Here is a 15,475-nt window from a genome sequence, read left to right on the forward strand (position 1 = left end):
ACTGATTACATACCAAACAACGTAGAGCAAGCCAAGGATTGTTCCATTCCTTCAGTATGATGTACTCTCTGGGACTGCAGAACACAAAAGGAGAGGTGTAGGAGTAGGACATACCCCATGAATGGGAAGGCTTCTCAGAAACTGCAGATTGCAGAGGGAATGAGGCCCTTGATCCTATATTGTTAATACTGGCCTTGTTTCCAGCTCTCCAATGAAATGGCTCTCCGCTGTGCTGAGATGCAGCAGAACTTTGAAAACAAGAACAGGTAGGTATGCTTCTGACACAAGCTTTCGTGTGCTGAAGGCCCTAAGACTCCTGCTACTTCCTTGCACGATTTCAGTTCACTGGGATTTCAGACAGTGCCAAATGGAGTTGGATGGGCAGAGGTGGGGGAAATGGGCAAGATGGTTTGATTTGAAACCACCAAAATGTAGCACAGCGAAGATTGTTCCTGGTTTTGCACTTTCTCATCCAATTACTTCATTTCAGTTATAATCTCCCTTTTTGTTGATTGCTGAGGAGAGCCATTTTTTGTTCTCCATGAGATTTCTGTGGTAAACAACTGTTGTTTTCAGCCCAGGCTCCTCCTCCCATGTCCCCTGCCTCTCTACTTCCTCCCCATCTTTCTCTGCCTCTTCCTCTTTTTTGTCCTGTCCTCTCTACCCTCTTTGGCTACTCCCAGGACCTGGGCAGAATGGGAAGGTATGGGAGGGGCGGGAGCCAGAGCCACAAAGACAAGCCAAGAGAAAGTAAAAGAAGGTGTAGCGTCTGTGGGGGTGAGCCCCTACGTGCTGGGCACCAGAGCAGCCTCAGAAGTCCTGGTGGAGAGAAATCCACATAGTTGAATCATAGACTTGCTTTCAAAAAATAATAAAATAACATATTTGTTTTGTAATAGATTTCATTATTTTTTTAGAATATGAAGTTCATAATAGAATAGAACATGAAGTACAAGGAATTCTCATATACAGCCTGACCCCACATCCCTGAAACCTGAGTAATCCTTAACATCCTGCACCACTGTGCTGCATTTGTTACAAGTGATGAGCCTATGGGGATACATTACTATCACCCAAAGTCTAGAGTTTACATTAGGGTTCACTCAAGGTTTTGTACACTCTGTGGGTTCTGACAGGTGTATAATGACGTGTCCACCACTACTGTATCACACAGAATAGTTTCTCTGCCCTAAAAATCCTCTGTGCATTGCCCATTCATCCCTCCCTCCCCACTAGCCCCTGGCAACCACTGATCTTTTAACTATCTCCATAGCTATGCTTTTTCCAGAATGTCATATAGCTGGAATTGTACAGCATGTAGGCTTTATGGATTGGCTTGGTCACTTACTGTTACGCATTTACTGTTTCTCCATGTCTTCTCTTGGCTTGACACCTCATATAGGCTTTCACTTTGACACTTGTCTTGAGCACTGCCAGCTTCTGCCTCCTGGAATGGAGGTTAAAGAGACCTTGGGCTCCGAGTACCTGGGTGGCTCAGTTGGTTAAGTGACTGACTATTGGTTTCAGCTCCTGGGGTTGTGGGATCAAGCCCTGTGCCAGGCTCTGTGATCAGTGAAGAGCCACCTGAGATTCTCCTTTCCCTCTCTCTCTGCCCCTCTCCCCTCAAATTAATTACTTAAAAAAAAAAAAAAGAAAAGAAAGAGAGAGAGATTGAGGCCTTGGGGTCTAAAATTATCCTGGATGCTAATGCAGCCCACAGTTTCCCAACACAGCTGTAAGCAAAGACTGTGCTGTTAGCAGGGAGCCATGGCCCCCACTGGCTCCATTCAAAGCAATGGTTGGTGGAAACTGAACTTCTCACCTTTTTTCTAGGTGGATGCTAGGAGAATGTGTCAGGAGGTGAGGGCCGTGCAGGCTTCCCACAGCTTCCTGTGTGAGAGAGGGGAGGTAGGATTGGCTGAGTATAACAGCTCAGCTCTGTACTTCTTTTCGTTGATTGATGATCTTGGCCTTTTCCCCGGGTCTCACAGGGAGCTCAAAGAGGCTCACGAAGCAGAGCTCAGTCAGTTGGAAAACAACTACAAAGCAGTGTTGAAGGCAGAGAAGCTGGCTGCTCAAGAAAAACTAGGTACTGTCTGAACTGGGGAGAATGACCCTGGTAAAGGGCAAAAGGCTGACCATGGCCATGGATGGGCTGTGGCTAGGCTTTCCAGATGTCCTCCTAAAGCTCAGGGAGGGGTAGTGACTGAGAATGAAACTGTAAAGAGAGAAACCATGTCACCAATGTCCTTCCTACACCCAGGAGATAGACTGGCCTGTGACCAAATGTTAGGATCTGAGCAAGTCCCTTAATTTCGCTTATCCCATCTAATAATTGAGGACAATAATAATATCTGCCTTCATCAGAGGGATGAGAATGTGAAAGCACCTTTTTAAAATAAATTCTTAATTCTATAAATACAATACTATTATAATTCAGCAAGTTACTTCACTTGTAAAATGATGGTGTTTCACTATATTCTAATGGACACACTATGATTTGTATGCCTTATAATAAGGGTTGTGTTGGTCATTTATCCCATTATTTATGCTCCCCTCGGGATGGGCAAGGTGTATATCCTTCAGAATTCTGAGGTTATAGACTGATCTCCACAGGGAGAAGGAGATATCCTATGATCTTCTCTTTCTTTTGCCTTACATTTTAAAAAGACGATATTTATAGCTTGTTGATTTTCCAATTTCCTAAAGAGAACATTTATCATTTTCAAAATCAATGTGCACTATGAAACATTATTTTAAAAAGAGAGAAGCAGATCTATAGTACAAAGCTTTGCTCCTCTTTCCTCCACTGATGTAGGTTTACCCCCAGGATTAGTTTTTTCACATCTGGTATGCCTCAGAATCACCTGAGAAGCATATTATCCACAGATACCAGGCTTCTCCCCTGACACTGCAATTCAGTAGATTTGGCCAGGGTCGAGGGTGGGAAGTGGGACTGGCATCTGGGTTTCTAATACGCTTCCAGAGTGATTCCTAGGTACAAGATAGTTTTAACACCTTGAGGATCAGTTTGAGGTGGAGAGGGTATAAGGAGAGCTCATACTTGAATTTGAAAACTTGCATTTCAGAGGAATAATGATGACCCTGTTGTTTTCCTTTTGTGCAGATGAGATGGTAAAGGAATATAAGTATCTGAAGAATATGTTTCATATGTATCAGGTGAGATTCAGAGCTCCTTGGTGGATTATGAGAGTAAGAGAGGTAAGGCTCATTCCTGGCTAATGACAGCAGGCTAAATCTAGAGCTCTTTGCCCAGAAAATAATGTCTTGAGATTCTCAGCATCCTAGGACCTAGGTGGTACTAAGTGCCTCCAGGAGAAGAGTGAACTGTGAACTGTCGTGGTTTCCAAGCATGACAAGTCAGTCTCTCAGACCCTGAAGAAGCCCATGGAAAAATATGTTCTTAATCACAAAAGTAATATCTGCTAATTTTTTTTTTTTTTTAGAAAATGGACATACAAAAACTAACTACAACAAAAAAAGAGAAAGAATTATTAACACCCCAAAACGACCATTATTAGTATGTGTACTTTGTAACATCTTTGACTTTAGTAAAGTGCTGGGTCAAAATGAATAAATATTTATTTTTTATTTTTAAAATATTTATTTCTTCATGAGAGACACAGAGAAAGAGGCAGAGACATAGGCAGAGGGAGAAGCAGGCTCCCTGCAGGGAGCCCGATGCAGGACTTAATCCCAGGACCCCAGGATCACAACCCAAGCCAAAGGCAGATGCTGAACCACTGAGCCACCCAGGTGCCCCTGGAATAAATCTTTTAAAGGCCTTTAATACACTTGGCCAAATTGCCATCCAAAAGGACTCTATCACTGCACTCCTACAAGCAGAGCATGGAGTGCTCTGACTACCTCAGAATATAACTCATTCATTTAAATCAGCTAATTTGATGGAGCCCTGGGGACACAGGTCATGATTTCTTCCTAAGAGGATGAGAGAGCAGGGTGGTGGTGGTGAAAAGTGGACAGGGACAGACTAGGATAGCAAACCCCCATCCTATCATGACCAACAGGTCATGGTTTGCTGGGGACTTTCCAGGTTTTAACATTGAAAGTGCAAGGTCCTAGGACATTACTTAGTCTCAAACAGACATGGACAGTTAACCACCATATAAAAGGAGGAAACCAAGTTAAGCATGAGTGTACCACCTCTGCAATTCTATTTACCATTCACAGTTTCACTTTTGAGTTGTTATCTAAAACTTGTTTTTTAAGATGCATCTTGATACAGTCGAGGAAAACATCCTAGAGCAAAGCCTAAGAGAAGCATCAAGTTGATGAGTGGGTAAGCTGCCCCAGTTTCCTAGGTATACTTTATGTTTGCTTTAGTCGGACCTCTCCAGAGAGTTTGACCTCTATGGAAACTGAGCTGCCCACCAGTCTTGAAAATGATGAGAGAGAACCTTTATCTAATGTCCACAAATGGTTACCAATGAGTAATGCCTGGCCCCAGTATGAATTGTACCACTAGCCTGAAAAAAAAAAGGGGGGGGGAGGGGGTCAGAGTCCTGAGACCTTACTGGCAAGCATCCAGGTCCTAGACCTTCTTCCTCCTGAGGTCCCACTCCCATGAAAATCTGAGCCAACCAACATGACTAGCATAGGGTTAGGCTTATTTAACCTCAACCACAGAGGAAGTTAGATTTGCTGAGGAAAAATAGACACACTCTGAAAAACATACCTTTTTTCTTAAGTGTTTAAATTAACTTCTAGGCATTTCCTTTGTTTCTTAATGGGCTACTGATGAATGACTCATGACTCAGAGGGAGGGGACATGTGAAACTTCCACAGGAGAATCTACCTGTCTTCAAAGAAAACCCAGTTCCAGTAGGACAAACACCATGCAGAGCTTGCTTTGACTTTGAGGGTTCTGCAGGCTCATAGGTGGGCTGAGCTAAAATTTAGTCCCAGCAGCCACCCATGGAGGGACTCCTAACAAGCATTCTGGGTGAAGGAAGCTGTAAAGGGCCCTGTGCTGTGCCTGGAGTCAGTGTGCAGCCTTTTTCTGGACCCTTTTCTTGATGGTGCCTTTGTGCCTCTGCAGGATAGCATTCATGATGAAATGGAGGACAAGTGGTCAAAGAAGAAGGCAAAATGGGAGGAGGAGGAGAAGTTGGAGCGGGAAAAGATCCTGCTACAGCAAAGTGAGTACAGAAACTTCTGTCTTTTTGATGGCACATGCACCCCCCCCCAAAAAAAAAAAAAAAGAAAAGAAAAGAAACAGAAAGAAAGAAAAAACCAAACCCACCATTAAGTTTGGTCTTGACTTGAGAAAAGCAGCCTTGGATTCACAAAGGGTGATGTTCACATGGCTGAACTCCTGAATCAAAGGTATGGAATTTTCAAGAAGGTGACAACAAGAATGGAGTCTTTATAAAGTTCAGCGACCTGAGAGTCTAAGTCTGTACCTTCCAAAGCTCATTCATTCCAAGTTTGGCCATCACAGGCTGGAGCAAGCTCTGGGACATCTGTAGGAATGTTGACTAGTTACATGGATAGAAGTGACCCCAAAGTTCCAGAAAAATGTTCTTGAGTTAGAGTTTCAAATATTCACTTGTTGTTGGAGGAGGGACAACACAATCGATTATACTGAGAGCCTCTGTATTGCCACATCCCCCCCTCCTCAAAAGATCTAAATTTTTGAGGTTGGCATTGCATATGTTTAAAAGCTACAACATGTTGATTTGATACATTTATATATTGCTATGTATTTTTAATATTTCCAACACTTAGTGCAGAGATTGGATCCTAGAAAGTGATTTATAGATGAGCCTTGTACCCCCACCAAGCATCTTCATAAATGGAGAAAAGAGAGAGGAATTTATGGAGACTCTGCTCCTTGACCTAGAGGATTGGTTGAGGTAGGAGTGGGGCCTCTACAAACCTATACCGCATCTTACCTTAATCTAATTTGTTTGGTTGATTTCAACAAATTACTTGTGTAAATATAGAAACCCCCTGGGAAAGGCCATTCCTACCCCAGTGGGGACTCAGACTGCCAGAAGGTAGCTGGAAGACCCTGGCATTAAGGCTGAAGGACAAAATGAGGAGTTGTACCTGTTTGAGGCATTACCTAGGATCCTGGTGTAGTATGAGCCTATCTTCTTCCAGACTTCTAGCTACCCATACTACACTCATCCCATGTTGTCAAAATCTAAGTTAAGATGTTACACTTAGGATGTGCCTGGATGGCTTAGTCAGTTAGGTGTCTTAAGTTTGGCTCAGGTCATGATCCCAGAGTCCCAGGATCAAGTGGGGATCCGGTTTCTCCCTCTGACCTTCCCCACTCTCATATTCTCTCTTTTTCTCAAATAAACAAACAAACAAACAAACAAACAAATAAAATCTTTTAAAAAAAGATGTTACAGTCAGTTTTGAAAAAACAAATTTTAGCTGTGCATAGTGTAGCTCAGCCCAGACCCATCCTGTGAACCTCGGGATTGCCTCCCTACCCATATCTCCAGCACCATGAGGCCGCAGAAGAAATTTTTATCAGTCCCTCACCTCCTCCTTCCTCCTGTTTGGTATTGGGCCTCTGTTGGCAAGTCCCCTCACACCAGAAACAGTTTAAGCCTCCCTCTACCCCAGGGCTAAGTACAGAAAATGTTATTGCTGGAAAAGTTACAGGAGCCAAGAGCTGTATTCTAAGGTAAGGATATCGAAGAAAGCATAGTGGTTACTTCAGCAGCGGGAATGGACAAAATAATAAGCAACAGATCTAAGATAAACTATACATACACAGAAAAATTGGAGACACTGGGGTGAATCCCATGTGGCCGATATCCCTGAAAACCATCACTGTGTTGACCTGACTTTCAAGCATCTCCAGGTGCACATCAGACGCCGAACACCAGGCTGAAAGCACCTTGTATCTGACCCAGTCTGTAATTTCTATTATCTTCAGACATTCTGAGTTTCTCTCTGCACCTGCTTTCCCCGCATTTACTCATACAGGTAATGTCTTCTCACCTCCGCAGAACAGAATATAACAAAAAAGTTTGAGTTAGAGTCAATAGAAGTAAAGAAGAAAATAAATGACTCGTACAGTGCCGTCTTCGAGAACTTCAGTCGAGAGAAAGAGGTAACTTAGCTGAAAGCACATCAGGGGTTGAATGTGCAGCCCTGGGGGGACATTGGGTTCCCAGGGGTGCCTCTGTAAGTTGGTGAGCTTTTTGTCTCTATGTGAGTATTCCTTCTTTCCCAGCTTCCCTGGAAATACATGCAAGTAAACTGGCAGTCTTGCTGTCCTTATCCAGATGGTCTTACCACAGGGTTACTGTGGGATGAAAATTTAAATTAATGGGAAATAATAGAGTGCTAGACACCTACAGAACCTGAAATTCCCTATTTTGCTAAAACCCCCATCTCTGATTGTTCCTCCTCATTGTTGACTAGAGCTGAAGAGAAATGGCAGTGTAGCAAACTAAACTAACATACAGTTCTTAGTAAATAAGAGGAGCTATCCCAAAGTTAGAGGGTAGGAGAGGCAGCTACTGCTGTTCATCAGGTCCCCACCACCTTCATACTGTTACCAGGTTATAGTGAAAGTGGGTCTCAGATTGTTGGACATTTACTAAGTGAACATGCTTTCGCAAGCAGGCCCCAGGCTCTCTGAGCTTTTAGGAACGAGGAAGATTCATCAGAGGTATTTGCAAAGGCATGACTGAGGTAGGATTCTGTAACCACTGGGGTGAGCATCAGGCAGCCAGAGCTCCTCCTAAGCAGACATGGGACCATCTAGGGATCAAGTCTTAGATGCCATTCCCAAGTGCGTAGGCTACACGTTTTGTTCGATTCCTGTCCTCTTTTCCTGCAAAGTGGACTGGGCCTCTCAGATAGTATCTACCTGGAATATTCCACTTTTAACGCCCATTTCCAACTATCGTGCCAATTAAAAAGCCACTCATTTCACCAATCAAAACCCATTTCTGGCATTCACTACAACTGAGCAACACAGTAATGAGAACACGGGGCATGCTGCGCAGTGTGTCTGGGGCTTCTGGGGTCTGGAGAGCTCAGACATCTGAATAAGAAGGAGCAAATTCCTCTAGTAATTCCTCAAATCTAGAGACTTGAACAAGTATTTCCTCAAATCTAGAGATTTGATCATCTGCATGCATCCATTCCTGTCACCTATTTTCTCTCCAGTAACACTGACTATAAATCTGTAAATGCTGCTCCTTCTCTCTCTCATAAAAACGTAGTTTACACTTAGCAAAATGCATAAATCATTATACTGTTTGATGAGTTTTGACAAATGTACACATCCATGTAACCAACATTCAAATAAAGATCTAGAGCATTTTATCAACCCACAAATCACTCTTGTATTCCTTTCCATTTAAGTCCTATCTCCTTCAAAACTTGCCCCAAGACAACCACTGTTTCTCCACCACCATAGATTGGTTATACCTGTTTGCTTTCTATAAATGGATCATGCAGTACATGCTCTTTCGTATATAGCTTCTTTTTCCTCAATACAACATCTGTGAAGTTTATCCATTTGTTGTTTATCTCAGTGATTTCTTACTTTTATTGCCCAATAATATTCCTTTGTAGGAATATCACGCAGTATGTTTACCATTTTCCTGTTTTTGGAGGTTTGAGTTGTTTCCATTTGTTGTCCTCCCTATTTTATAAAGATTTTGTAAACACGCTTGAACAAGTATTTCTGTAGACACAATTTTTCATTTCCTTTGGGTATATACCTAGCAGTGCTATTGCTGGTTTCTAGGGTATTAATAGGTTCAACTTTATAAGAAAAGCCAATTTCCATAGTAGTTATACCATTTCACTCTTGTATTTTAAATATACAAGAATTCCAGTTGCTGGACATTGTCAACAACTAGTATTGCCATCCTTTTAAATTTGACCCTTCCAATGGGTGTGAAGTGGTATTTCATTACAGTTTTAATTTCCCTGGTGACTAACTATGTTGGATGATTTTTTCATACACTTATCAGACATCTTATATGTCTTCTTTTGTAAAATGCTGGTTCAAGTCTTTTGCCTTTTGTTCATCTTTTTATCATTGATATGTAGGAAAACTTTATATAATGTGGGTACAAGTTCCTTGTCAGATACATGTGTTACAGACACTGTCTCCTCGCCTATGGTTTGCTTTTTTCATTTTGCTCGTATTATCTTTTGATGTGCAGAAGTTTTTTATTTTGTTGAAAGCCAAATTATTAATTTTTTCATTTTCATAAAAAAGTTACAGCTTTTTGTGTCCTTTCTATGAAATTGTTGCCTAGTCCAAGGATACAAAGATATTCTATGTTTTAAATAGCTTTGGGATACCTGGGTGGCTTGGCAGTTTAGCGCCTGCCTTTGGCCCAGAGCATGATCCTGGAGTCCCTGGATCGAGTCCCACATCAGGCTCCCTGCATGGAACCTGCTTCTCCCTCGGCCTGTGTCTCTACCTCTCTCTCTCTCTGTGTCTCTCATGAATAAATAAATAAAATCTTTTTTAAAAAGCTTTGTAATTTTAGTTTTTATTATTCTGTTATCCATTTTGAGTAATTTTTATGTATGGAATGAGGTAAAGGTCATACATAGGTCATTTTTTTTCTGTTTAAATATCTAGTTGTTCTTATAGTTCCATATGAACTATAAGTTCATACTGAGGCCAAAGCAACCATTGTCTCAATTACTATAATTTGAGATCAGGGAGTAATAATCTAGTTTTGCTCTTGTTTTTTTTTTTTTTTTTTTTTTACTTTTATTTTTTTATTTATTTATGATAATCACACAGAGAGAGAGAGAGAGAGAGAGGCAGAGACACAGGCAGAGGGAGGAGCAGGCTCCATGCACCGGGAGCCCGATGTGGGTGGGATTCCATCCCGGGTCTCCAGGATCGCGCCCTGGGCCAAAGGCAGGCGCCAAACCGCTGCGCCACCCAGGGATCCCTTGCTCTTGTTTTTCAAGGTTATTTTGGCTCTTCTATATCACTTACATTTCTATATAAATTTCAGAATTAGTTTGTCAAGAAAGTATTCTGACTGAGATTGTAGTGAACATAAAGATCAATCTGTGGAGAACAGAATGTTCAATAATATTAAACAATATTAACAATATTCAACAATAAGTAACCTTACCAAGGTTGTACATAAGTAAGATTTTCAAGATTTAACTTTAAGATGTCATGTCATTAGTTTATAATGTTTGCTTCATTATACCAGAATACTATTCTGGCTTTCTTAATTCTCTGAAAGAAGTGCCAGAAACCCCAGTCCTGATCCTTTCCAAATAAAATTATTTTTTAGGAGCTATTGAAACAACATGAAAAAGACACCATAGAATTAGAGGAGCTGAAAAAGACCAAACAGGTAAGCTTTTTCATTTTTCCTGTGGAATTAACATTTTACAAATGCATCAGTAAAATTATATGCTCTTAATAAAATGTAATCTATGATAATTTTCCAAAACAAAACAAAACAAAAAAAGTGGGGGGGAGGGGAGACCTAAAGCTGAATTTGCTGGATTCAACAGGTCAAAAAGAACCTTAGAACTATAATATAAAGTCATCTGTAAAACAAAACTCTTAGTGTCTTTCTAGAGCAACTTGAAGAAATATATAAGCAATATGCTGTGTGATCTTAAGTGTCAAATGCCTTCCATTTCTAGTAAGACTTAAACCACAAAAGAGTCTTCGTTTCTGAAATATCAAATTCTTCCTTTAAGCTCTAAAATTATACAGTACTGCCCCTGGGAATTCTAACTTCAAGCCTCTCTTTAAAATTCTAAGTGTGCCTCACCCCCAACAGTTTCTTCAAAGAATTCTGTTCTTCCGGGACAAATTATGGCACTTCCATGTGAGAGACACCTGAAGGGAAACTGTTCAAACCCATGAGCTGCTTTGTGGTTCTTCTTTCGCAGAGAATTTAACTTGAATCCAGAACGGACATGTTTGGGAAAAGACTAGACATTATAAAATCATGGAATGATATCTTAGAGCTTAGGCAAGACTTCATCATTGCTGGGTAGACCTCAATGTCTTGCTTGGTAGAGGGATAGGCTTTGGAACAAGAAGACTCAGTGTATTATAATAACTGCTTTATTGAGCTTGTCTACTAATTCTATCATTCATTTTTGGATCCATTTCTATTAATTGATTTTGCTTATTTGTGGTCATATTTTCTCACTTACTTGCATGCCTGGTAATTTTTTATTAGATATCTGCCATTGTGAATATTTTTCACATGAAAAACATATTCACATGTGAATATGTTTACCTTATTGGGTGCTGAATATTTTTGTATTCCTTTAAATATGTTGGTACTTTGTTCTGGGATGCAATTAAGTTACATAGAAACAGTTTGATATTTTCAAGCCTTACCTTTAAACTTCATTAGGCAAAATTAAAGCAAAATTAATTTTTCCCCTTACAGAGATAATACCTTTCTGAGTAGTCTACCCAAAACTCTATGTATGCTGGCTGGTGGGAATATAACTATTCCCAGTCCTGTGTTGACCCTAGTGATTGTTATACCTGCTTCATGCTGGTTGTTCTTTCCCCTAACTTCATCTCCTTCTATTTCTTACCCTCCATCATGCCACTCCAGTGGCACTGAACTCCTTGCTGTTTCTTTAACATGCCAGGATCCTCTACTTTGAGGTCTTTGCACTTGACATTCTTTTTTCCTGGGAAGCTTTTTCCCAGATAGCCACATGACTAACTTCCTTACCTCTTTCTGGTCTTTGCTTAGATGCCACTTCTTGGGGGGCCACTCTATTTAAAAGGCTTAACAACCCACTCCAACACTTTCTTTCCCTGTTTTATTTTTCTATACAGATTTATAACTGTCTAACTTGATAAACTTAACAAAGGCAGAGATTTTTGTTCGTCTTCTCTACCACTAATCTGCAGTTTCTAGAATAGTGCCTGGCACATCACAGACATTCAGAAAATACCAATTGACTTTTTGAATGAATAAATGAATAAATGAATAAAAGAATGCTAAATCACTTGGCACTTTGCTTTGCACAATGTGATTGCAGTAGGTGATGGTACCTCTCTAGTCTATAAATCTTAGGAGGATGCTTATTCCATGGGAAGAGCTCTGAGGACATTATAAGAGTTAAATGGGGCTGACACCTGAAAGCAGAGACTCATATGGTTCATCTTTATAGTCTATCCAACATCTATCTAATGTAGAGCCCACATTTATCCCTTCCCTGCACTTAAACTCATCTTCTATCTTATCCTTGGTTTATTTTAAAATTTTTAATGCAATTATTTTACTAACTTCTATTTAATTTTTATATCCCCTCACTAGAATGTATATCCTTAATAGTAGGAATTTTATTTTTCTTGTTCATCATAACATTCCTGGTGCCTACAGCAGTAAAGTATTTTTTCCTAATTAAAACACTGTTTTTTAGAGCGATGTTTGATTTACTGAAAAATTAAGCAGAAAGTGCAGAGATTCCCTATATTCTCTCCCAACACAAACATACAATTTTCTCTGTTATTTTTAAAGAATTATTTATTTATTTACTCGACAGAAAGAGAGAGAGAGCAGCACAAGTAGGCAGAGCTAGAGGCAGAGGGAGAGGGAGAAGCAGACTCCCCACGGAGCAGAGAGCCCAATGCAGGGCTTGATCCCAGGACCCTGAGATCATGAACTGAGCTGTAGGCAGACGCTTAACTGACTGAGCCACCCAGGTGTCCCCAATTTTCTCTATTATTAACATCTTGCATTAGTGTGGTACTTTTGTTACAGTTGATGAACCATTATTAATACATTCCTTTTAACTAAAGTCCATAGATTACATTAGGGTTCACTCTCTGTGTATTCAATTCTATGGATTTTGTCAAGTGCATCAAATCCATCATGCCAAATACCATATCATACAGAGTAGTTTCCTCACTTAAAAGTCCTCTGTCCTCCACCTATTTATCCCTTGCATACCCTGGCAATCACTCATCTTTTTACTGTCTCTATAGTTTTGCCTTTCCGTTAATAAATATTTGGTTTAATGAATGAATGATTGATAGCTGTCATGACAACCCATGAGAGCTCTAATGAGGGCTGGCTTTGAGACAGTAATAGTGAGTTTGAAGAGAGGAGTATTGATGGGCAAGACACAGAGGAGATAGACTTAACAGGGTGAAGTGACTGAACAGTGTAAGAGAAGGAGTAGCTAAAGTTGATGCTTCACCTTCTAGTCCAGGTGCCATGTAGACATTGTCATGTTGTCCTGAAACAGTTTCTTCTTACACAGGTCATGGAGGAAGAATTGAATACACAAGCTGTTATCCTAGAAACACTTAACACGACCCTCTACCAAACCCAGATGGAACTCCAGAGAGAGGCAAGTCCCAGCTGGAGTGGGGATGGGGGTTGTGCAGAGGAATCCAGGTTTCTGTACAGCTCTACAATATAGCTCTGCTCCAGATGACTCTGATTCGGGAAGGATAGCTATTAAAATGCATATGTCTTTCAGAAAGCTACAGTGGGAAATCTGGAGAAAATGCTCCAGATCAAGATTTCTGAAGCTGAAGAAAAGTTTAAATATACCATACAGCTTCTGACAGAAGAAAACATTCATCTAAGGTATGAATGACACTGTTGAAAAAGACATGGCTGAGTTATCTTTAGAAAGTGGGAGGGAGTTTGGGTGAAAAATAGATGAAGATGAACCCAGGTATTCCCTGATAAAGTCAAGGCACAGCTACTTCCAGGAGGGAAATATTCACTCAGAGCCTGGCCACAGAAGTCACATGCTAAGGTCAGACAGTTCCTCTGAAGTGGAGCTGGGAATGTGTCTCGACTCCTCTCCCTTACCTACTCTTAACTTTAGTGCAAAAAAGCACGTGAAATTTATCTAAGGGTCTCTGGGTTTATTCAGTCCTGTCAATGCATTTTAAATCCCTAAAGTCCTCTGCCCTCCAACCTATTCATTCTTTGTTTCCCTTCCCATCTCCTGTAAATTACTGATCTTTTCACCATTACTGTAGTCTTGCCCTTTCCAGAATGTCATATTGTTGGAATCTGTAGTACATATTTAATAAATACTTGTTTAATGAATAAATGATTGGAAACTGTTGTGACAACCCATGTGAGCTCTGAGTTTTTACCATGTACCCTGAGAGTTTAGGGGTTTAGATGTCCGTAGTTTACTCTTAGATACAGCTGCATTTAGTTCCTGTGGAAATCAACTTTAGGTCAGAAATTATACTGAAGATGAATTTTAAATCATTGAGATATATTTTGGTCAATATTTTAATAAAGGGAAGCTATTCATTGCATTAATTTGGTAGTATAAGAGAGTAAAGTTTTCCTTTCTTCCCTTGTAAGTTTTTTGACTAATCTAATAGTTAAACTGACATGAGACAGATTAACAGGGGAAAAACAAATTTAATTTTGTATGTACAGGAGCTCATAAAAATATGAAACTCAAAGAAGTGACCAAAGCAGGCTGCTTTCATACCCTTTGGACAAGAGTCAATAAATCTGTAAAGAATTGACAAGACAAGGAAATTTGGGCTTGGGGTAGTAAATTAATGAGGAAGTAACAAGGTTTGTTTATACAGCCTTCTCAGTCCTAAGTTCCCTATTTCTGGTGATAAGGATGTCTCTTTACCTCCTGCTATAGGGACGGTACTTTTATTTCTGGCTTTCAGGGGGACAAAGGAGGGTCAGAGTATCTTTCTTGTACTGGTTATTGCTAAAATAACTTTAATTCAAACTAATCAATCTGCAAGGTGATATATTTTGGGATGGCATACTTTGTTTCCCCTAAACAAAATATTCCTCATCTGGGATTTTGATAAATAAATATCATATCTCACTAAATTTAAAACCACTGCAAGTAATGTGTCCAACTGCCCCCAGTGAAGGAATGAAAATCATATTTCTCTCCCCGCCAGATATCTTACATCCCCTTCTACCCTTTGAGTCTATAGTGATACATCTTCTCTTTTTTTTTTTTATAGGAGGAAAATAATTGCCAAAAATGAAGAAATTTATGAAGAACGATCTGGGAGGTCAACCTTTAGTTATGAAGATTATTCTAATACTTTAGAAGATTATAGCAATGAAAAATAAGAATTATGAGCAGAAAAATTGTTAGCCAGGGCAAAAGATGGTAGGAACACCATCTCTGTAGGCTTAGAGAATTCTTGTGAGATTTTCTTGATAAATGTGTATTATGGGTTTAGTTCCGGGGTTGCCTTGGTTCTACTTTTGTCTTTTCACAATTTGCTTTCTTCTAAGTGGTTGGGAATGTTTGAATTCTCATCTCAATTATACAGAGTTTCAAGACTTCATTGAAAGGCGATGTTCTCTATATCTGGATCTGAGTTTTTTCTGTGCCATTGTACTATTTTCTCTTCCACGTTTGTGTATTTCATTATGAAAACACTGATCTAAGGAGCTTCTCCCTGTTAAATGTTGACTATATTTTGAAGTTTAACTTTTGTGCCCCTGGGACA

At 40.1% G+C, this 15,475-nt stretch overlaps 1 protein-coding gene across 1 annotated transcript in view; it reads left to right on the forward strand.

Moving 5' to 3' along the window:
* The window catches only part of FLACC1 (flagellum associated containing coiled-coil domains 1), a 33,578-nt gene extending 18,262 nt beyond the window's left edge, over positions 1-15,316 (forward strand). The window contains exons 8-16 of the mRNA XM_072813318.1: positions 205-266; positions 1,992-2,089; positions 3,128-3,180; positions 5,081-5,180; positions 7,014-7,117; positions 10,302-10,364; positions 13,264-13,353; positions 13,486-13,595; positions 14,978-15,316. Of these exons, the coding sequence (XP_072669419.1) occupies positions 205-266; positions 1,992-2,089; positions 3,128-3,180; positions 5,081-5,180; positions 7,014-7,117; positions 10,302-10,364; positions 13,264-13,353; positions 13,486-13,595; positions 14,978-15,089 (792 nt within the window). The 3' untranslated portion in view covers positions 15,090-15,316. The remainder of the gene's footprint in view (positions 1-204; positions 267-1,991; positions 2,090-3,127; positions 3,181-5,080; positions 5,181-7,013; positions 7,118-10,301; positions 10,365-13,263; positions 13,354-13,485; positions 13,596-14,977) is intronic.
* The last annotated feature ends 159 nt before the right edge of the window (positions 15,317-15,475 follow it).

This window comes from Canis lupus, chromosome 36 (assembly GCF_048164855.1).
Source record: "Canis lupus baileyi chromosome 36, mCanLup2.hap1, whole genome shotgun sequence".
NCBI lineage: Eukaryota > Metazoa > Chordata > Mammalia > Carnivora > Canidae > Canis > Canis lupus.